This window comes from Branchiostoma floridae, chromosome 15, assembly GCF_000003815.2.
Source record: "Branchiostoma floridae strain S238N-H82 chromosome 15, Bfl_VNyyK, whole genome shotgun sequence".
Classification (NCBI taxonomy): Eukaryota; Metazoa; Chordata; class Leptocardii; order Amphioxiformes; family Branchiostomatidae; genus Branchiostoma; species Branchiostoma floridae.
This window is the reverse complement of record NC_049993.1, coordinates 7,734,950-7,758,788: the sequence shown is the minus strand read 5'-3', so window position 1 is coordinate 7,758,788 and position 23,839 is coordinate 7,734,950. Positions and strand designations below refer to the sequence as shown.

At 40.4% G+C, this 23,839-nt stretch overlaps 2 protein-coding genes across 2 annotated transcripts in view; one reads left to right on the top strand and one right to left on the bottom strand.

Annotated features, from left to right (window-relative positions):
* LOC118431913 (receptor-type tyrosine-protein phosphatase alpha-like) overlaps positions 1-2,233 on the top strand; it is a 13,117-nt gene extending 10,884 nt beyond the window's left edge. Inside the window, exon 19 of the mRNA XM_035843345.1 lies at positions 960-2,233. Coding sequence (XP_035699238.1) covers positions 960-1,034 — 75 coding nt within the window. The 3' untranslated portion in view covers positions 1,035-2,233. The remainder of the gene's footprint in view (positions 1-959) is intronic.
* Positions 2,234-5,276: 3,043 nt separating this feature from the next.
* Positions 5,277-22,688, bottom strand: LOC118431829 (metalloprotease TIKI1-like). The gene is made up of 8 exons (XM_035843217.1): positions 22,443-22,688; positions 21,081-21,353; positions 15,992-16,276; positions 14,800-14,946; positions 14,190-14,364; positions 13,508-13,598; positions 8,084-8,275; positions 5,277-7,721 (listed from the first exon to the last, which is right to left on the bottom strand). The coding sequence occupies exons 1-8, from the start codon at positions 22,617-22,619 to the stop codon at positions 7,544-7,546; spliced, it is 1,518 nt and encodes a 505-aa protein (XP_035699110.1). The 5' UTR covers positions 22,620-22,688; the 3' UTR covers positions 5,277-7,543.
* Positions 22,689-23,839: the final 1,151 nt, after the last annotated feature.

The window sequence follows — 23,839 nt, the reverse complement described above, 5'->3', positions numbered from 1 at the left end:
TATAGGAGCTATATTCAGCCGTATTATAGGAGCTATATTCAGCCGTATATTAGGAGCTATATTCAGCCGTATTATAGGAGCTATATTCAGCCGTATTATAGGAGCTATATTCAGCCGTATTATAGGAGCTATATTCAGCCGTATTATAGGAGCTATATTCAGCCGTATTATAGGAGCTATATTCAGCCGTATTATAGGAGCTATATTCAGCCGTATTATAGGAGCTATATTCAGCCGTATTATAGGAGCTATATTCAGCCGTATTGTAGGAGCTATATTCAGCCGTATTATAGGAGCTATATTCAGCCGTATTGTAGGAGCTATATTCAGCCGTATTATAGGAGCTATATTCAGCCGTATTATAGGAGCTATATTCAGCCGTATTATAGGAGCTATATTCAGCCGTATTATAGGAGCTATATTCAGCCGTATTATAGGAGCTATATTCAGCCGTATTATAGGAGCTATATTCAGCCGTATTATAGGAGCTATATTCAGCCGTATTATAGGAGCTATATTCAGCCGTATTATAGGAGCTATATTCAGCCGTATTATAGGAGCTATATTCAGCCGTATTATAGGAGCTATATTCAGCCGTATTATAGGAGCTATATTCAGCCGTATTATAGGAGCTATATTCAGCCGTATTATAGGAGCGATATTCAGCCGTATTATTGGAGCTATTTTCAGCTGTATTTTGGAGCTATTTTCAGCCGTATTACTGTAAATGCAGAAACTTTCTTGGTGGTAATGTTCGCGGTTTTCGCGATGGCCGCTACACTGCAAACTTAAAACCAACGTGACCATTTTTCCATGGCAGTAAGAGACTACAGTAACAGTGCATGGTGCTAATGCGAACTTAAAACCACAGCAAAAAGTCCTCTTTCCCGCTACCACGAAATTAATCCCTGCGAACTTGAATGTATTTACAGTGACTCTTCCATTTTCCCTCCCCATAGGACCAGTACAACTTCTGTTACCGAGCAGTGATCGAGTACCTGGACAGTTTCGACATGTACGCCAACTTCAAGTGAAGGGAAGCCCTGCCCACCTCCACATCATCTTCATCATTCCAGCTGGGTGCACAGATCAAGTTCACTCTGTCCAAAATCATTCCGATCCGATCTATGATATTTTTTGGACCTCTACAAGAACTCCAATGCACATTCCTAGTACAGGTTTGGCTGTACTTATGACAATTCAAGTTCATAAGACTTCAAAATTTTGCAAAGTTTTCAGATTGGGGATTAAGTTAGTAAACGTCTGATGTGGCAGATAATGCAATGTTGAATTGTGAAAAAATCAGAACTTTTAAACAAAACAGTGGATTGTTGCAAAGGTCTCAAATTTTGTATTTCTCCAAGTGCCTCTTCCAGTCTGTTGCTTATTATATAGAGAGAGTAATGTAATTTTTGTGTATGATAATCAACTGCTATAATCTTTATTCTTTGTGTAGGTGGAAAGTAGTCTGACCAATATTTAATACTTACACTTTTTAATGTTGCATTGTGATGACAAAACCATATTCCCATAAGGCTGCTGACACTAACTTATAGAGTAACAAAATGTAAGTTGCAATGCCAATCAGTAAATGTACTTAGTTTAAGTTTTTTTACATGTGATTTTCCTACATCATGATTTCAGCTAAGGTGCAACATTCTTTAAGGACATGTCATTGAATAATTAAGACCTTTGATTGGTTTTTTCAAAGTATACTGAAATTACCGGTATGTGATTAACACACACTGTATTAAAGGACATGTTCATTGATGTGCGATGAGAAATGTGTATTACAATTGTCATTGTTGCATATTTTAAACTTATGAAAAGTTGCTCAGTTCATATATTACATTGTACATGGCAAGAAGAAATATTATAATTATTATAGCTTTTATGTGTTCCCATGTGGTTAATCTCAGATTTTGACTAAGACTGAAATAAATGCCTAATAGCCTTCCAAGTGTACAACATGTGTACAACTATGTGATGTGCAAAGCTTAGAGGCAATCAAGTTCATATATATTTTGATAAGTTTATCAATTGCTACAAAGTTGCAATCCTGGATAAAATATTGTCTATATTGTGGCCAGTATTAAGTAGACTATGATTAACTCTATATTTAGCATATTTTGTCTGGCAGCTGAGCTGTAAGTTATTTAACAACTAAATTTCGTCTCAATAGATTTGTCGCCTCTTGACATTGTTTAATGCAATAAAGAGTTCTAAGAACACACTTGATGTCTGTACTTAATTGAGTGAATGTAGTGTGTGTTTGTTTGTATGTATGCGTGTCCACTATTTAAAGTACATTCCATCTTCAAAAGTTCTATGTATACACGGGCAGACTACTGTGAGAATTTGCTCTTGTGCAATTTACGCCAACATAGATAAAGTTCTCCAAACGTATAACAAGTAGTGATTTAAGTCAAATTATCGGCAAATTTCTCATAAAGATACTGGTGAAAACCGCACGATGTTAACATTTGGAGATAAGCTGAGGCAAGTCTGAGAGTATTGTACAGTTGGTGGCACATGACCAAATTCTCACCGGGTCTATGGAGTGAGTTTACCCGTGGTATATAATGTTAGTAAAATTCAAAAGTGACCAATTCATTCTAGTCCCTCTGATAACGCAAGTTTTAGAATTAGAAAAAATATAACTAGAACAGCTTATCTATGATTGAATCAAGGTATTATGGTTGTCCAACCAAGCTTCAAGGCCAAGAACAAGAGCAGGAATGAAAGGCACGTAAAACCACATAAGAGCCCATCTCGTTCTGGAAATGAGCTGCGCTTTTTTTATGAGATAGATTCGGGCCTTTTCGGAACGGGGTGTTAAAATGAGGGTGTGATAGGGGAAATTCTAGAGAAAGGACATTTGACAACATTTATGGACTCCTTGTTGTCACAGCGTACTTCTTATGATCTCCATCCTTTTTCTGCGTTCGTCCAAAATTGCCCTATTCTAGAGTTATCCATCAAAACATGATTTTAGCATCAGCCGAACGTGTGCAGCTCGTGGCAAAAGCCGTTGCAAAAGTGAATGTATTTCTCATTAATTACCATATGAACCACAAGCAAGCAGGTGGTGGTTGGAGGGAAAGAAAATTGACATGTTGAAATAAACTTCCAGCTTGTGTAAAATGTTATTCTTACTCTTTTTCTTGACCTCCTGCACCGGTCCCTCCAGCTGGAGGAAGATGTCAGCTCTGGCCATGGGTTCATCTGGACATTGATTTGCTGCCAGCACTGCAAACACGGGCAGACGTGTCTTTGTTTAGCGTTCAGCCTTACAAACGCGCATCGATACAACAAGGCAATAGCGATACCCTACGGCTGACAGAAGTACTGCAACCAAAGTTTCCAGCTGAATGGTATGTTTACACGATTTTGAATAACGACATCCTACGGCTGACTGAAGTACTGCAAGTTAAGCTTCTAGCAAACTTGTTTATCTACCTGGTTTTAAGTGCTGCATGTGACACACAGCTCCACACAAACCCAATATACTTTACAAAGCCCTCTTTTAGGGACAAAGAAAGGAGTAATTGTTTACAGGAAGGTCCGTTGCGGTTTAGATCGACCAAGGAGGTTATGTGGCATATAGATTGGTCTTGACCTAGCTACTGGGAACCACTACTCTAAGAACCAACCCCTGTACTGGGGCAGAGCTATACTACACTCAAATCAAGGACCAAATCTAGCTAGTGGTAGGATTCAGGCTTATATATTTCTCTCACGCACACCATAAACCAAGGCCCAAACATGAGGGTTCAAGTTTACATTCCTTTTATTCTGACGCTTGTACGGTGGTTACAAATACAAAATGTAGTCTCACATAAGAGAATGCACAGTACACATCAATACAAGAATCACATCACAATACAATGCATAGCATCTCAATAGTAAATAGTTTCTAAGTATCCCAGGGACCCCCCCAAAACCTCAATTTGGATTGTCTAACCGCACATCATTAAGAACCGCCAAGGGCTCACAACAAAACACTAAGTGCTCACCACAATTTGTCGCTTGAGGTACAAGTCATGTCGTCGCGCCGTTCATAGACCCGTCGGAAGCCCGAGAACCCGACCGCCGACCGGACACCCCTCAAGGAAGCGGAGATCGATTCCCAAAGATACTCTTTTCCCTACTACCTACTGCCCAAGATACCCGGGTTTCTTGGGTACATAAAGAGAAACTTTCCATCAGAGAGAGATTTTACATAATGCCAAACGGAGACAGCGATTGGTTAGAAGAGCGGCGCCCACGTGGCTTGTTGACAGCTTGACGTCACAGAGACGCGCTACCACCCTAACAGTGTGCGGCAGTCACAGGGAAGATACAATAGTCAATGACGGGGAAGGGCTCTAATAAGGGGTGATTCAGCATTAAGGGTATAGGGCTCTAGTTATCCTCACTACAGTTATATTCAGAATATAACCTCCTTGGATCGACAATCGGTTATACTGTGCTGTGTCGTGATGATTTGGGTAATCAGGGTCAGGTCAGTTTAAAACCTTGACCTTATTAACCCTGGTCGCCTGCAAAGGTCACTACTCTGCCCTGATTATCCAAATATCTATACACGGCACAGTATAACCGATTGTCGATCAAACAAGCAACAAAACCTTTTGGTGACCGAAAACTCTTTTTTTTTCATATAAAAGACGTTCTTATGCTGCGTCTTTAGATTATGAATGAGTTGTGTGAATATTGGCGTCAATACAGGGCGCTAAACAGGTGTAAATAAACAAGTTGGTAAAGGGCCTTGGATGCAGTACTTCAGTCAGCCGTAGCATGTCTCTTTTGAACCGTGCCGAAGAGCGTGAGTGGCTATAGTTAATGCGTCGTAAAAGGCAAGCGTTAAAACAGGTTAAATCGGCAAAACATCTGCTCTGTGACTGCTTTAGATCATTTCCCAGTGAAATAGTGATCAAGTTGTAGACAGATTAATGATAGCTAACCCTACTTACCATCAGAAGGTCCTACGTTTTAAGAGAGCTACACCCCAAGCACGTTAAAGATGCCACCACACTTACCAAAAAGAGTAGGGGTCCTTCCCGATGTGAGAGTGGTTCAATCCTACTCCCATGGCCGCACCTGGGGCAATTACCGACGTATTGAGGTCACATGAGTGGCGCCGAATTTCGGTCAACCGAATAATATTAACGTTTACAGGTACCCATTCACCCATTTCACCCATTCGTGCACAGAACTGCTCACAGGATCTGACAATAGTCAATGAAACTTTCACTCCTTTCAAGATAAATCGTAAATACTTGGAAAATTTAATCCTGTAAACATTAACATAAATATAGTGTCCTATTGTGGCATTGGAAATACATGGCAATGGAAATACAACTTCAATTGGCACTGTGTGCTACATGTACGCTCTCTTACCAGAGTTTACAACCTACATGATGTATACCTGTACAGTTTCGGAAGATACGAATATTTGTGTAGAAATATAATCACTTTTTCTAGTAGTATAAGGTACTAATCGCTAGTGCTGTATTGACATAAATTGACAGCGATACAAGTAGGCCTATAACAACAGATATGGTTCAATACAATTTTGGCAATGGTGATAACATTACATGTACTAATACACTTTCCTGAAGTACGATTTATATTACATTGTTTCAAAAACGGGTATAAAAAGTACATATTACTCATTAGATATACAGGTATATAAAAATACAATACCATACATATTTTAATATGAGTACAGAGGCAGTGATAATGATAAAGACTTGGTTCTTGGCAGTTAGAAGTTGGTAACGTTATTCCCCTTTATCCGTGGGGTAACCTATTTCCGTTGTTTTTGAAAATAATGTATTTAGAAATGTCAAGTTGACGGACGGTAGTTTCAAGATGCAACGTTTTTGAAATACTGCAGTTTGAAACCACCATTGATCTCCCCAAATACTGTTTTTAAAAGCAACGGATATAGGTTACCCCACGAATAAAGGTGGACTAGCATTATATGTATGTACATGTACATTCTTTCTTAGTCTACATGGAACTATTTACAATTTGGACACACTTCAGCCACCATTCGTCCTTAGCAGCTGCCAAGTGAACTAGTTGTGACAACTTATCTATGCTAGGTCACCTTTCTCCGTGGGGTAACCTATATCCGTTGTTTTTCAAAATAGGATATTTAATCAAATTGCAATATTGTCAAAATATTAGTTATTTGATGAATATTGAATCATCCGGTGAAAATGACGGATATAGGTTAACCCCCGGAAAAAGGTCAACTAAAGTTATTGACTCAACACAAAAAATACTGCAACTTGAATTTGATCAATCATTTCCATATCATCAATTGTGCAGTATTATACCAATATATCATTGCAAAGCTTATATATTTACCCATTATATATACAAGCTTTCCAATGATATAACACATGCTGCTATTCAATGAAAAAAAAAAGCCCATAAATATTTCTGCACTTGCCTTTCTACCCAAATAATTAGCCCTGGTACTGAGCCCATTAATGTATGATCATAACAGAAAGACAATCATTGTAAAGGGCTATACATTAGCTTTCAAGTGATATATAATACACTACAATTGTCAATTCAAGTATTTATGGAGATAAGATTGACTGATAAAATCAAGTTTCCAAACTTTTTGTGTTGAGTTTAGAAACACGTACTCAAAACTACACGGTAACTGAAGGTTGGTTTGGTCCCATACATACTGGTTTGGCTGAGATACTGACAATGCTTAGAAATGTACCAAACTTAACCACACTAATAAAACTCTAACATCTGTCTAAAAGCACCAAGCTGAGGTAAATGTTCATGTAGTCAATGCTCCAGTACTAGTGTAACTAACACACCAGCTTCAAAATAGTGTTGTTGCTTCTTTATCCACCATGTAACATCTACTAACAGAATTTCACCAAGTCACATATATCTGCCACCCTGAAAAATCCATCTAAAGAGATCCCCAATGCAATGTCATCCAGTTTAATGCACTCCTGCATTTCTAAACCATCCATACCTTGGAATTATTGCAATAAAGATCTCTCAAATACACTGTCCTTCAAAGTGACACATATATGTAACCCAGTAGAAACATGTAAGCAGAGGCTGCCAAGGCTAACATTTAGCATTCGAAGCTTATGTTCCCTCTCCTATCCTGTTCTACTGACGGTATGCCTAGTTTTTAACAGCTATCATAGATCAAACAAGGATAAAACAAGGAGCACAATCATATGTCCTCTTCTTTCTCTATTACTGTTGATTGATCATTTTTGTAACATCAAAGATGGCCTATGAAACCATTTGGTGCTCTGACACAGCATGCAAGGTTTTTTCTCACACTTTTGATTCATCCAAAACCCTAGTCGCCCACCCACAAAGACACTTTTTTTTTGCACACACACATTTTGCACAGAAAATTTAGACATAAAGGTCGTAGCTTGTGAAAACACATATAATGTCCTAATTTGGTGGCAAGACAATAATGACAGTGGCACATCATTCCCCTTTCTATAGAGGATTTTTTGTTTAAAAATGGACCCTGGTATCATCTCATAACAAGGAGCAGAGGACCTGGCATGGCAGCCAATGTGACGACAATCAGTAACCACCATGACTGTGTGCACTGTGGTGAGGCCGACCGCCGCGAGGAAACCCTATGTAGAGAGTGCAAGCTGCGTGGAGGAACTTCTGTTGGGCTCGCAGTCGATGTTGATGGTGAATCACTGCAAAAAAACAGGAAGGATTATAGATGGCTTTAGAATTTAAAAAAAATACATACCATGGGAGATAAGGCCCAAGCTCCACTCCTATAACATTTAACTTTCTAATAAAGCATTTGTTAGAACAAGATTCCTTCTTGCAAAGCCAAAAGACCACTTCAGGACACTAAGCTATGTTGGTGGGAGACATACGTGAGTATGCTAGCAGATAGTGGTGAAGGCTTGAAGGCGTATGGGTCATATTTGGGAGGAAAACATTTGTCAGGAAGAGAGTTCCATCAAGTTTGCAGTCCGTGGGAAAGAAAGGCACTAGCCTGGTATCTTTGCCTATCTAACTCCACAGAACTTAGCAACAACCTCCTCACCTTTCCTCAATTCGTATCCACAAGTCGTTGAACTGTCGAGGCCTCTCGTTTTCTCGGTGGATCCTCCTGCGCTTCTTGCGTCTCCTCCTGCAGTTCCTGGGCTTGCCATTGTTGTCGGGGCAGAGCAGCGACGTGAGCCGCGTGCGGAGGCTGGGGAACGTCGGGGGAGTGGCTGACTGGTCACTGTTAGACCTGGGGATGGAGGGATCTGCCATCAGTATGTATTTTCATCCTCAAAAATTGTGGGATCATGTGGCATAACTGCAGGGTATTTGACCCAGTACTGAGTTTGAATCCTGTCGTGCTACTGCCCCTGTGCCCTTGGGAAAGGCACTATACATGAATTTCCTCACTTTACCCAGGTGTGAAAATGGGTACCTGTGACATGGGTCGGGGATGTGAAAGGTGGTAGGAAGAGAGGGTTGGGCTCCGCTTTCCAATACATGTCAGTACAATCCAATCAGTTGTGAGGAATGTGCAAAAGGAACAGACCTTTATCTCAGATGGGTTTTAGAAGTCTGTCATTTAATTCGAGAAGACTCGAAGTCCAAAATGACATCATAATGACCACAGCACTTATTTTTATTTTCAAACAATAACGTGTTTCTACTAGTCATATGTAGGGGGAAAAAAGGAAAAAAATCATTACTCTTAACAGATATATCGATCATTGAATGAAGCCCAAAAAACTAAATCCTATGTTGGAAGTATGTGATGTAACATCACTGATGTTGTAAGAACAAGTTTAAGAGAAGATCTAGAATAGCACTGACTAGCGATGACTCTGGCATTTTTCCTACAACTCTTAACATCCATTGGCATAATACCGGTCGGTTTACTGCAATTTCTCAAGCAATGCTAATTTGGCAAATGATCAACGCATCATTTTCTCCAGTTACATGTTGCTGTTACAGCTTACCTTTGCCACTTCTTCTGTGTAAATTATTTTGTCTCTCTGGTCCTGCTAAAAACATGATATCGTAATTGGAACACACCGCGGAATTGCACGGAGAACGGGCGCGTGGTTGGAAGGGGGTGCACTATACCGGTCGAACGAAACACGGCACAATTAACTGCCGCTATGTACCTTTATACATCCTCTGTTGTTACTTTCTTTCCTGTTAGTAGTTGCACAAAACAAAAATCTGCATGAGCATACAAAAAGTCATGAGAAAATGGGCGTATACTGACAAGAATTTTCATTTAATTTTGGTCCGTCACAACCGCAAATGGCGGCGTACGTTCAATTTGACCCATTCAGCCGTAGATCCGGGCGATAATGCAACGGTTCCTCACACTTTTACACGAGTTGTAGGTCACCAAAAGAAATTCAAGATTGCTGTTGAATCATGCTCGTCTTGTGCCGTGAGCACATGTGATTATTATCTACAAATCTGGCGATGAACGTGACAGTGTGTTTGTCCCACGACGAGCTCGCCTGCCCCGAAAATGACCTGAAAACTTTTGGCCTTGTTGTCTTCGAATGCATTGTTATCGATGCTTTGTAAATGATGTATTGGACACCTAGATGTCTGAAGTGTGCATACCTCAGAAATAACTATTGTTGCATGTGTAGATCTCTTTAAGTTCCACTATTTTTAATCGACCGGTATAAGGCTTATGACCGGTATTATGCCAATGCATGTTACATACCCTGTCATGGCACAAACTTTTGGATGAGCTAGATGTCGGAAAATTCCTACAAACATTTCAGACAAGTCTAGTTGGACAGTCTCTACTTTCTTCAAGAATTTCTTACAAAATTCTGAGATTCCTACAAACATTTCAGACAAGTCTAGTTGGCCTGTCTGTACTTTCTTCAAGAATTTTTGACTAAACTCTGAGGAATCTTAAACATTTCTAAGTGCCAAAAACATTCTAATCAAAGGATGCAATAGTACAGATGATCGGCCTGTATTTTCCCTTCTTTCAGGACATCAGATGACAGCTTGTTTGGCATGGCAGACAGCCAGGTAAATACTGGCAGTATCAGCTTCCTGGGGGCAGCACAGGAAATAGCTGGGAACATTCTTCTACTGAGCTTTAGCTGCTAAACGGACTGAGTCACAAATAACTGACAATGAGCCGAAGAAGAGCCAAACTGGAGCAGGCAAGTTAAGAATGAATGACACCTGGAAGTGTGCAGATATGATAAGATATCTCTTTCAATGATGAAATCAAGTCATAAAATCATTTTTTTTGTGTGGAGTCAAAGTACTGTACATAAATCTAAACATAAATTCTGTGAGGTTTGCACAGTTAAATCCATATCATTTTGAATGCATCTACACCAACGACACGCATTCGTTTTTTGCACAAGAATGTCCTAGTTTCACAAACAGACTGACAGTACTCTTTTGACAAAAGTAATTGTATACTAGTCAGAATATTTACTGGTTCTGATACAGTTCATACCAAAGGTGGATACTCAGTCCCTGGCTTTCATACTTCACCAACTTAATCCTGCCAAACCAATCCCAAAACTGTCATTTCAACTGATGGCATGTAGTAAAGACAGTTGCTATGAAGACCACTTGACTCCACTTTCCTCAGTTAAACAGCTTAAACTCTTTAAGGATGATTTAGAGTCCGACTTGTCTCACAAACCACCTGCATCTGTATCTATCTGTATAGCCCTCTACAACCACTCTTTGGCATAGCACACCAGCTTTGCAGGCTCACAGCATGGCAGCTGGTTATATTACACTGAACGACCCGTCACACCTAACCTTTGCACATCTATCTGCAAATGTTCTTTAAAACTATCCAGAGAAGATGCTCCAACTGTGCTTAGTGATAACAAATTCTACTCTATGATAGTGCTAGGAAAATACAAATTTTTGAAAACATCAATCCTAGGTTGGTAACTGGTATTTGAAGGCATGACTATTCCTTGTTCTTTTTTGAGCACCCTTTTTTGACCACCTGCAGGCTGTCCATGTAGACAGCTGCCCTGTCCTCCCTAACCCTCCCCTGACACTCCCAGTACTGAGTAAGCAAACAGTAACTCAAACTTCTGACACGGCCCATGGAGGGTTTCCTCTCACCAAATCTGCTGTCTCAAGGTTTCAATCACACAAAAATAAACTAAGATTCCTCACAGTTCAAGTTTCATTAACAATAAAGTATTCTTTATCAAGTTATTTTCCCAGTAAACCCATCTTTTAGAATTCCTAGAGAAGCCTCAGAGATCAGTCCCTTAAAAGTTATTCTCCTAAATGTACTGACATTCCAGATATCAGATGTTGTCCTCACATGTTTTCCCTGCAAATTCTGACACGTTTTAACAAAACTCCCCTTCTCCCCAATAATGTATCCTTGTCAAACAATTTTTAGAATTATTCAAACTTCTGACACACTTCAGTCCATGGAGGGTTTCCTCTCACCTAACCTGCTGTCTCAAGGTTTCCATCACACAAAAATAAACTAAGATTCGTCACAATTCAAATTTTATTAACAATAAAGTATTCTTTATCAAGTTATTTTCCCAGCAAACTCATCTTTTGGAATTCCCTGAGAAGCCTCAGAGATCAGCCCCATAAAAGTTGTTCTCATAAATTCCCTGACAGCCCAGATATCAGGTGCTGTCTTGACATGTTTTCCCTGCAAATTCTGACACGTTTCAGAACTCCCCTTCTCCCACATAATGTATCCTTGTGCAGAATTTTGTCAAATAATTTTCAGAATTATTCAAACGTCTGACACAGTCCATGGAGGGTTTCCTCTCACCAAACCTGATGTCTCAAGGTTTCAATGACACAAAAATAAACTAAGATCCGTCACAGTTCAAATTTCATTAACAATTAACGCTGGTTCACCTTTATCCGAGGGTAACCTATATTCGTTGTTTGTACAAAAAACGTTTTTAGGGATATAGAGTAGACGGACGGTGGTTTAAAATCGGAACATTTTGAAAATATTGCAAATTTGAAACCACTGTCAGCAGACTTAATACCCCTAAATGTGCTGTTTTAAAGGCAACGGATATTTATTAGGTCACCCCACGGATAAAGGTGAACTAGCGTTAAGTATTCTTTACTGATTCTATAAAGTTATTTTCCCAGTAATCTCATCTTTTAGAATTCCCTGAGAAACGTCAAAATTCAGTCCCATAAAAGATTTTCTGCTAAATTTCTTGACAGTCCAGGTTTCAGTTGTTGTTTTTATGTGTTTTCCCTGCACGTCAAAAAAAAAATGCCCCTTTTCCCCCATAATGTATCCATATGCGAAATTTCGTCAGATAATTTTTAGAACTTTTCATACTTCTGACATGGTCATTGTAGGGTTTCCTCTCACCAGACCTGCTGTTTCAAGGTTTCAATCACACAAAAATAAACTAAGATTCGCCACAGTCCAAATTTCATTAACAATGAAGTATTCTTTACTGATTTTATAAAGTTATTTTCCCAGTAATCTTATCTTTTAGAATTCCATGAGAAGCCTCAGAGTTCAGCCCCTCAATTCCATGACATTCCAGATATCAGGTGTTGTTTTCACATGTTTTCCCTGCAAAGTCTGACACGTTTTAACAAAACTCCCCTTCTCCCCCATATGTATCCTTGTGCAGAATTTCATAGGATAATTTTGTGTTTCCTGTCTATAATGTAAGTTTTAATGAGAGATAATAAAAGTTTAAGTGTCTAGGGAATACCAAAGATGGCATTCATTAGTAACCTGGTATAACTGTAATAGGACATAAATCTAAGAATTAACACAATGTGTGAAGAGTGTTTCCATTTCCAAGAGCAACCTTCAGAAGAAATTGGCAGGGTCCCCTATTTAAATCTGTATTAAATCTGTACTTATAGGTGTTCTCAAGCCTTTGTCATCTGTATGTACATGTACATGTAATGATGCATGTCAGGCCATTCTGTCTCTTTCTTCGGACAAATCCAACTGGATTGAAATGATAAAGTGACTCATATTTTCCTTCCCCACATCTCTACTTCTTGGAAGCTAGAGCTATTTATAACTGTCAAGCTACTTCCTGACACTTCCTGCTTCTGAATAACATAACTGGCATTTGATGTGGCACAGCAAAGCAATTTTGTACATAGATCCTATCAATCTTACTTTTCTGTTCTCACATTTTTTCTGACTGAATGAATGAATGGAGTAGACAGGGAAAATGAATAAGAGGAAGAAAACTGGCATCCTCTGATAACATAGAGGCAAACCTAGATTTGGTGATAAGGGTTACATATCCAGTTAAAAGATATGCCAAAATAGCAGTTACTGAAACCAAGGAATACGATTTTGAACAAACATAAAATCATAATTTATCCGATAATTTTGTTCAAAATCACATCCAGTTGCTTGAGTAACAGCTATTTCACAGAACCAAACCTAGTCCATTCTCACTAAAATATAAGCAAAGAAATTGAATATTATTTTTGTTACAAAGAGAATGTAGAGGTGACCTACGTGTTTAGGGTGCCGTTAGAAGGGACGTAGGCTATGTCCAACCCATTTCTTCTCAGCAGGTCAATCACAGTGTTGTTCCCTATGAAATGTCCTGGGAGGAAAAAAACAGACATTCTTACTCATTCAGTGTTTAAGTGTACCAAGTGAAGTGAAATAGTAAGTTACTAATTGTAGAAGAGCTACCATTTCTCTAAATATATATCAAATTGTATCTTGCATTTCTTCATTTAAAACGTTTGAGGGTATAGTAGAATTGCTTGACTGGGTAACTGAGGAAGTTGGCAGATTGCAATAAAACTAAAGGAAGGAAAAAGGAAAAACACGGAATATCCTTTTATGTATGTAGGAGATTTCATACTTTACTTGATTTCTTAACATAACTAACGCTAGTTCACCTTTATCCGCAGGGTGACCTATATCCGTTGTTTTTCAAAACAGAGTATTTAGGCACATCAAGCCAACGGGTGGTAGTGTTAGACTGCAATATATTGGAAATATTGCAATTTGGGACCAACGTCCGTTGACGTGATGTCCCCAAATACCCTGTTTTTAAAAGCAACGGATATAGGTTACCCAGCGGATAAAGGTGAACTAGCGTTACATAAGATATTTTTGCTGCCAAATTATCAACCAATTTTTACTCTAAAAAGTAACATAGCTTTGCATTTTTTCCCGTCCTTACCTGCACCAAATGCGAAGAAGAAGCTGTCGTTAGGATGGTCCTGCAGCAGCTTGGAGACCCTGCCTGCCATGCGCTGGTTCCTGAGGAGGATCAGCTCCGTACGGAAGTACTCATCGATCTGCTGAGCCTGCTCCAGGTCAGGGGGGGACAGCGTCGTGTTCAACAGGTTGGGAACCTGACATTAACACACAAGAATCGGTGAATATGTTCATCAGGCTGGTAATCACAGACTTTATAAATGTCATACACAAAGGCAGTTAATAGTTTTGACTGGTTTAGGTGTTACAAGTAATATAACCAGTCCCTACCCATGCCTTGGAAGCTGGTACATTATATCAAAAAGCACTTATGCAGTGCAGATACAGACAATCTAGCATATCAATATGAATGGGAGCATCTTTGATGCACGTTTTCCCAACAGATTATATTTGCCCTGCACCTGTGCAGTGGTCGAAGATGATGGTACAGTTGACAATGTCTCTACTTTAGATTAAAGTATGCCATGTTGTGCTGTTGTGCTGTTGTGCTGTACCATATTCTTTTTTCTGTTCACTTAAATCTTTACTATTGCACCTATCCCACAAAATGACTTCTATGCACTTCCCCATACCTGTGCAGTGTGATGGTCAAAGATGATAGTGTTGAGGTCCCCACAGTTGTAGTGATGAATCAGGTCGTCTGTAGAGAAGGACACGGGGAGCTGACCGCTGCGAATGTTCTCCTGCTGCCATAATGTCTGGTTCAGCGCAAACAGGACCTGAAAAACACACAGGTATATAGTCAAGAATATACTGATGAAATGACCGGTACAATGGCCTAGTAAACCAAGTATTTGCCTTGCATTTGGTGGGTTAAGTGCTTCCTGGCCAAGTCATACCAAAGACTTTAACATGCTGCTTTCTCCATGCTGCTTTCTCAAAGACTTAGTAAGACTAAGAGTATGGTAGTAAAACACTAGCCCCCTGTTGTAGAGCAATTGCACAGCACAGTATTGTGTGGCCCTAACTAAGGTAAAGAAGCTGAGATGGGTGCCACAGGTTATCCTCAGTCTTTTGAACCTAACTTTGTTTAATCAAAAACATTGTTTATGACAAAATGTGTCAGAAAGAGCAATGTTCAGTCAGTTCTTTGATCCTTCTCAGACGATGAGCCATTCCAACTTGAGTTTGAAAGATCAGAGGACTGATACAGAGAGCTTGCTGCCTTTACCTTGTGTACGGAATAGCAGGTAAAGTTTTAATAATAGTAAGAAAAAAAGACTGATTTTGTACCTGTGATATGTTAAGCCCATTGAGCAGTATGCACTGTTCCTCTACCTTCAACATGAGAAGGATAAGGGGAATGATAGAAGGCTTGTTGGCTTTACCTTGTATACAGAATACTGTAAATGCATTGAAGTTCGCGGGGATTTAATTTCGCGGTAGCGGGAAAAGGGACTTTTTGCGGTGGATTTAAGTTCGCGGTTACACCATAGACTGCAGTCTGATACTATAATAGAAAAATGTTCGCGGTAGTTTTAAGTTCGCGGTGAAGTGGTCATCGCGAAAACCGCGAACAGTAATCCACCGCGAACATTTCTGCATTTACAGTATACCGGTAGTATACCTGTAAAATCTTGATAGCAAAACAAAAGAACTATTTCCCACCTGTGATATGTTGAGCACGTTGAGCGGCATGCACTGTTCCTCCATCTTTTCAATGGCACCAGTACGCTTCTTTACCTTCATCGAAGGCTTTACTTTGTATACAGGATGTAGTGTATAAAATCTTGAAACAGTAAAAACAAAAGAACTGTTTCCCACCTGTGATATGTTGAGCCCGTTGAGCGGCATGCACTGTTCCTCCACCTTCTCCACAGCTCCTGTTCGCTTGTTGAGCCGCGCTGCCTCCTGCGCCAGGAACAGGTCCAGGACAGGGATCCCGCGGGTCCGCACGTCCACCTCCGTCAGCGAGTTGACCATCAGCATCACCCACACCGGCCGTTTCCGCTCCCAGTTCCCGGTGATGGCGTTGAAGAGGTAGTCTGCGTACAGGCCCCGCCCCCGCTGGTCTGCCGTCACCCACAGTGGCATCATGTTCTTTATATACTGGGGAAAAGAAGAATATGTAGTCAACACTTGAGCAAGAGCTAGCCAAACAATATTCATTTAACAGTGTACAAAATACTTTTCTGAGTCAGGTTGCACAGTGTGCAAACTGGGGCTAAAACTAGGTTGCACAACTGAATTTCAAGTTGCACCACCTACAATTTACTAATTTCTGAAACTAAAAGGTACAATACATACATAAATACATCACCTTTTACTATCATATTACTTATAAGCATGTTTGTTTCAAGTAAATTGAAACTCAAAATGCTCAAAGTCTAAGTTGTGCCCTGTGCAACCTGAGTTGCACAAAGCAAAATGTGGTTGCAATGTGCAAGTGTACAAGTGGTATTTTGCACGTTGCATTACATGTAGTTGTGTTGTGTTTCCAGTTAACTGAGCCTAGTAAATTCCTGCCAACCGAAGCCTTTTAACATGCTATACAAAAAAGAAGAATACAAGTTATAACGAGCCAATGATTTTGGTTGGTCATGTTTCATATCTCCCTGAAATTCCTCAATGCTTTGTAAATTGCATTGTCTTATAAATCAAAAAGCTAATTTAGTGCCTTTTGTTATCCCATTTGTTAATTATGATCATATATTCATGGTTTGAGTACCAGAATTACTAAATTATACGAGTGAGCTGCAAAAGCAAAGTTTCTAAATGGTTATGCAAATGTACCAAAAGCAAATATCACAAATTATCATTGGGGAAAACAGCTAGATTTTTACATCAACTCAGATCCAATAATACTGTGCTAGTAGTGTGATCACAGAGTTCTCCTTCTTTGATGGACAGCCAAAGGTAACAACAAGATATAGTCAACAACAGATGGGGAGTCTGACTAACATTTATACAGCAAACACTTGGACATAACACACTCTGGCCGGCCTGTCTTCAGGTCATGGGTTACTGAACAAACTTCTTCCTACTGTCCTAACCATGAACATTCTCTCTCTTTCACAACCACAAGCAGCATCATTGGTAAAGCATGTTCACTCTTATTAGTCTGTGACCAGACCCTCTGGTCGACAGACTTTTAGTTTTGTCACGTTTACGCGCGTTCGCAGCTGTATCTGTATGTTCCCGTTGTCTGAATTCTATGTGGTTTGGCAGGTCCTTTGTACTGAGGTTGACGATGATGCACGTGAACTTTTTTTTGCGGCAGGTGGTTTTATTATGGATTTTATAAAAATAACACCCCTACAATTTGTTCGTCTTGCGGTGTTTTGGTCCAGATCCTCTGTATGTGGGTCATGGTGTCATTGGAATTTGTCAAGCAGATGCGTGGTGTTACCTGATCGTCAAAGTTATTCGCGTTCGCATCGGTATCTGCATGTTCCCGTTGTCGCATACGTACGTTGTTTGGCAGGTCATCTGCACTGAGGTTGACGATGATGCACGTTGTTTTTTTTGTTGTTTTTGCGGCAGTTGGTTTTATTAGGGACGCAATAAAAATAACACCCCTACAAAATGTTCATCTTTCGGTGTATTAGTCCAGATCCCCTGTATATGGGTCATGCTGTAATTGAGATATTGCAAGCAGATGCGTGATGTTCTCTGGTCGTCAATGTAACGCGCGTTCGCATCTATATCTGCATGTTCCCGTTGTCGCATACGTTTGTGGTTTGGCAGGTTCTCTACACATAGTTGGACGATGATGCAAGGTGTTTTATTTTTTCGGCAGCTGTTTTTATTATGTATGTAATAATTTCAGAAATCACCCCTGCAAATTGTACGTTTCACAGTGTATTGGCCCATGTCTGCATATGGTGCCCGTTGAGGTAATTGGGTATAGCTAAGCAGATGCGCGATATGTGCAAGAATTTTACGCGCGTTTGCTTTCTACCTCTTATTCAACAAGTTTATCCGTACTACTTTATGTACCAGCATCATGGACCCCGGGATTCACCCATTAACACTGTGTCATGCTACCTTATGGCTTCACACTAGTTAAAAACTTATCGCACAGTTCATCATCAACAGCTGTGTGTTATCGTATGTAGGACATGGGAACCGACATCTAATGTTCCACTAATGACCCTGTCAATCAAATGCCTCCTGTCGCCGTTTGCAATGAAGCGTGTAAGAATTCTCGTCCCAAATGAAGTTTAGCCATATTATATTCCCGGACTTCGACTAAGAAACATCAAGGTCCTATTCCGTGCTTCATACTTATTACGTCCATAACAGAAACATGTTAATACTTGGTGCGTTTGTCAGTCTGCCTGTCGGTCTTGTAGGTGTGTCTGTGTGTGAATGTGCCTGTGTATTAGAGTAGACCATCCGGTAACTTATCGTCACCATATCTTTTTGACTTTGGCCACATGTTATCTCACAATCCATACCTGTTTAGTAAGATTCACATGACACAGAAATATTAGGCAACTTTAGATACAACGATATATCTAACACCATGAAAAGAATCATATAGGATATAAGCACAACGTCACACACCAAAGAAGACAAAACAAGCAACATATACCAGACCGACGTCACAGACTATGTTACCTACGGTCACTTGTTTAACATTAAGACAACTTTATCGTCATCAACGTAAGCAAAGTTCTAGCCAGATGGACAATTTGGACTATCTTTTTTCAGTGAATTTGATTGCATTTAGCCATGTCCATGCCATTATAAATTTTCGTCAGAATGAAAATTGCCTCAAAACTTTCCAAAAACATGCAAAAGTTGTATAAAATGAAGTATATAACTTGTGGTGTGTATTTTCAAAAATGTCTAGTTGCAGTTTGCTTCTCAAAGTCTAAAAGATGGTGTTTCAGAGGGCTAAGATAAGGACTTCTTGGGTGCTAGCTACTTTGGATTCCACCTCCCAAGATGAGTTTCCCCCCCACAATCCTGATTATAGGTTATCAGATTCAACCATTTGACATGAGTGTAGAGTTAATAATTGATAGGCACAGTGGGGGCCACCAATGATGCCTGCAAGCATGCTATTTAAACACTGATAATCTTTGAACTTTGAGTAAAAGTTTGTGGTGCAAATATGTCTGGTATGTAAAAATCAATATCCTGTGAATCTGGCAGAGGTACTGGCCAGAGCTCGCAGGGAGTCTGAGACAAAACATCAACAGCCGAGTCTGCCTTCAGTCGATTTCTCGTAAAAATGGAATTACAGGTTTTAGCAGACACTGTGCCACTGTGATAACCTTAACAAGTGCTCAAAGACCTAGACTTATCTTGATTGTATAACCCTGGTGATAAATGAAAAATGTGAATTACTAGCACTTCAAGTGTGCTGCACCCACAAAACCAGATGGCAGACAAACATCTGTGTTACCTCACCTGCATTGCAATATCACTTGGTGTCCAAAATTTCCTTGCAAACTGGTAAAATGTTCCGTAAATACCCAAGCCAACCGACTACATGTAGAACACAAGCTTCAGTTATCAGTATGCCCTTAACTTAGCAAAATTTAGGTTCATACCAGCAAGCCTAACAGACAAATTGTCTACCATCATAACTTTCAATCTAGATTTTCTTTTGCAAATCCAAACTTACAGGTGGGTCTTTTGAGCCCTAAAATCTGTATGAGACAGAATACAGATCTCATGCTATCCCCAGCTGTATCCTCTCCATTTCTACAGCTTGACACCTATAACTGCCCAAACCTGAGGTCTTTATTTATCCTGGCTAGACTGTCCTCCCCCAGGTCTAGTGGGTCATCCCTGATGGTGTAAGGTTCAGGCAGGGAGGAAACCTGAGGATGATGTAAAACTCTAGAACTGTTGGTACAGAGAACTTGTACCATGGACCTGTCACAGCCAAGTATGAAATCTATCAAACTTTATTTCCTGTGGGAATCTAAGCCAAGTAAGGTTACACCATATAAATTCTTACAAAAAATCAGTAGAATGAGGGGGAGAAAGATGAAAGAAAGCTCCTATCTGGAACCAGATCTGAATACTAGTACTTCAAAGGGAGCCACAAAGTTAACACACCTGGCTGTTTGATATTGCAACTGAGCTAGGAATTTTAAGTCATTTTTTTTCCATTTCTTCATCATGTATCAAAAGTCTGATGCATTAAGACAGGAAAAGCTGTAACAGATGGAAGACAAGGAGCCCAAATGAGCCAGGGAATGAATTGTGTGTACATGCGATCTTTTTTTCATTTTTTTTTTTCAGAAAAAATGATCAGAAAAAAAAGGAGAGCATTAGTATGAAACCAGGAAATTGAATTGGACTGGCCTTAGGCTTTAAAGAAAATAGTAGGTGTGTCTTTCTCAAGCAATGCCTCAAGCACATGAAGAGAGGATCAGCAATAAACCTAACTGTGGTTAGACAGGACTTTTTTCAGATACAGGTAGAAAGTCATGGCATATGAATGTGGTAGGAGAAGTGAGGACTTTACATTTCTTTCTGTGCGCAGGAAGCGACACCCTGGCCAACTGAAGAAGGAAATACCAGCGGGCCGGGTTAGCTTTGTTGTGAAGGCCGGCTATGTTTGTGACCAGATGGGGGGAGAAATGCTGTGAGAACAGAGCCATCTCAGTAGCTATATTTGTTTTTGGGCCTGGAAAGTTTGAAACTGGAATGCAAGCGCTATGTCCAGCACTCAGACTTTTAAGAAACATCAAAATAAGCTCATATTCTCCAGGCATTATTTCACACCTGTATACTTGTACCTGGTAATTCCTCAAGTGAGCACAACTGCACAATTTTTGCCCACGAATTTACAACTATTTGGAGCTGTTCATCAGTACCACAACTGTTTGGGAATCTGTCAGTGTCTAAGGAGCTATTAAAGGCCCTCAAGCTCAAGGAGTAAACAAACCTTCAAGTGCTGTTTAAGACGCCTGTAGATATCCTCTGGGAGGACGTCGCCCAGACTTTTTCCTTCAGGAAGCATCTGACAGCTGCTGAGGGCGGAGACAGTGTAGGGGTCTGTCAGGTCCAGTTCAACAAACACATGGTTACTCTGGTGAAAGGCCTGCTTGGAGTTGGACGGAATGAAGTCCCAGACACGCGTGTACGGAACGTGGATCGTGCCAAAGAAATACGAGGGCGGATTCCGCTGTATTGTCCAGAGGAAGGAATTCAAATCCTCCTAGAAATGACAAAAAATTAAATAGATATTAAAACATCAGACATTCGATGAATAAACAAATTTTATCACATAACAAACATTCATTACAGTCAGTGCAATTAGCTGTGTACTGTTAGTAATTTGCAAACTTTGTGAAGTGTATGAAGTCTCAATGCTGCTTACAAAAATTACAACCCTGGATCAGGCTTATATCCAACTGACATTTTGTTAATCCCTCAGCTATGTCTGATTATAGACTCTAATTGAACTCCTTGCTGAAAATTTGTTGTTAAAATGCCACTTTGACACACCCGTTACTTTTATCGATTATCAACAGATTGCGACACAAAATTTTGCAAGAAGCATAGTTTTTTTTTGCATTCTGGATTCATACAGTAACACCCTTGACTTCCCTCAGGTGAAAAGGAGTAATCCACTGTCCACTGTAGCTTCGGTTAAGAAAGAATCCATCACACTAAAAGATTAGGGGTACTTCCTGGTCCTGGTTGGAGTGGATGAAACCTTACAAAGTCAGGGTGTGTACCTTGTGCACTGCTCTACTAGCCCACAACCTAATGACTTTGAAGATGTAATGAAGAAGACTGTTGTTAGTAGTCTCCAAGCAGACCCTACGGTGCCCAAAGAGATAGCATCAAAGCTGGCAAAGGAGTATAGCCGGCCAAAGGGAGATAGTCGGCCAAAGGGAGTCAAACGGGCACCGGTGCCGCTATACAGTCCCTTGCCAGCTTTGATACTATTTCTAAGGCACCGTAGGGTCTGCTTGGAGACTATGTTGTTACCTGGTTGGTGTACTTGCAGACCCTTTAATCCACCACACTTAAAAGATAAGGGGTCCTTCCCAGTGTGAGTGGATGATGCCTTACTTAGTCACAGTATGTGCACCTTGCATAGTGCTCTATTAGCCATCATCCTAATAAGTTTGAGTACATTATTACCTGGTTGTTACCTGGTTGGTGTACTTGCAGACCTTATTCTTTAAATAATTATTAAAACCTCCTTGTTCATGGTGTGAGTGGATGAAACCTTACTAAGTCAGGGTATGCGTACTTTGCATAGTGTTCTAAACTAATGAGTTTGAGCAAGTATTACCTGGTTGGTGTACTTGCAGGCCTCCTCCTGATCGCTCCCCCTGTCCCTCCGTCCCTGCCGTCTGTGTCCCTCGGCGCTGGTGAGCTGCCACACTACATGCAGGAACACGGCGAGCCTGAGCCACAACATGTGTGCTGAACTCGGGCTTAGCTCCGGGAGGCCGGCGGCTACCAGCATCGGCGGGGGGAACCAGCAACAACAACAACAACTCCCTCACAAACTGAAACTTCTGATCGTTCTCTAGAGCTAGACGCCCGAATTCGTTATTTGCCGCTTCTGCGCTGGAATTTCCTTACGATGGTCTCTACGAGCAACAAGTGTTTTCATACGGGCGCACTGTTTTTATCATGACTGCGCACACGCAGTCCGTGCACGTATAATAATTTACTTGCGTATGAGATCTTACGACAGAGTACGCAAACTTCAGTTCTGTACCTTGTCCAGGACGTCAAAGATTGAACCAGACGCATCTCCGATCACTCCACACGCCTAGATAACGCAGCGACGCGCGGCAGATTTAGAGGGAAGCCCCACCAAGAACTCGGCCCAGCTCAAGTTGCAGCAGGAGGTTATAGTTTTGCCTCCCGAAGAAATCCGGTTGAAAGTGCAGTCACCAAAAATCGCTGAACGGATTCCGAACTGCATATCCCACAAGCATGTCGTTGACCACGCGTACTTACACAACCTCTCTAGGTGCTCCAAAATCCCTCTGTACTGAGATAGCGGCTGTGATTTAGCACAAGTTCGCCGGAGAGTCTCACGAAACTATAAATTCGACGGCGGCCATTTTGGTTTGAGTTTAGGTTAGTTAGCACCAGGAGGTCATTGAACTCTTGCCCCTCTTGGGACCAGCATCATGTATGTAATCCATACGATAGGTACATTCTGTGGGTCGTATTAACGCGGCTATCTAAGATAACGTATCATCATAAACATTCTCCCGCTGAATAAATGTACCTTCGTGCTTTATTTATCCCGTAACGAACCGATTTATCAAGAAAGTGTTGCCATACGATGACGGGAACGAGACGCAGGCGATACCATCTTTTATAGGTAAGATTAAAATTTCGTCTATGCATCGCACAATTGTGACAGTAAAATGCCACAACAAATTCTAATGCACTCAAAATATTACTTCACTTTTAGAATAATCAAGTAGAGTTGCTCTTATCCTATATGTTGGCACCTAATTTTTAACATGTAATGATACCCCTATAATTAAGAATGGCTTCTTTTGATTTATCACGTGATCTCATCAAGTCTGTCTAGTTAATTGCTAATCTCCAAGTAGATATTGGGTGGAAAATTGGAAAATAATCCAGGCGATAGAGGTATAGGATTGTCATAAAGAAAACGGTTGCGCCCCATACGTCTGCTTGGAGATGAGTCCATTACTA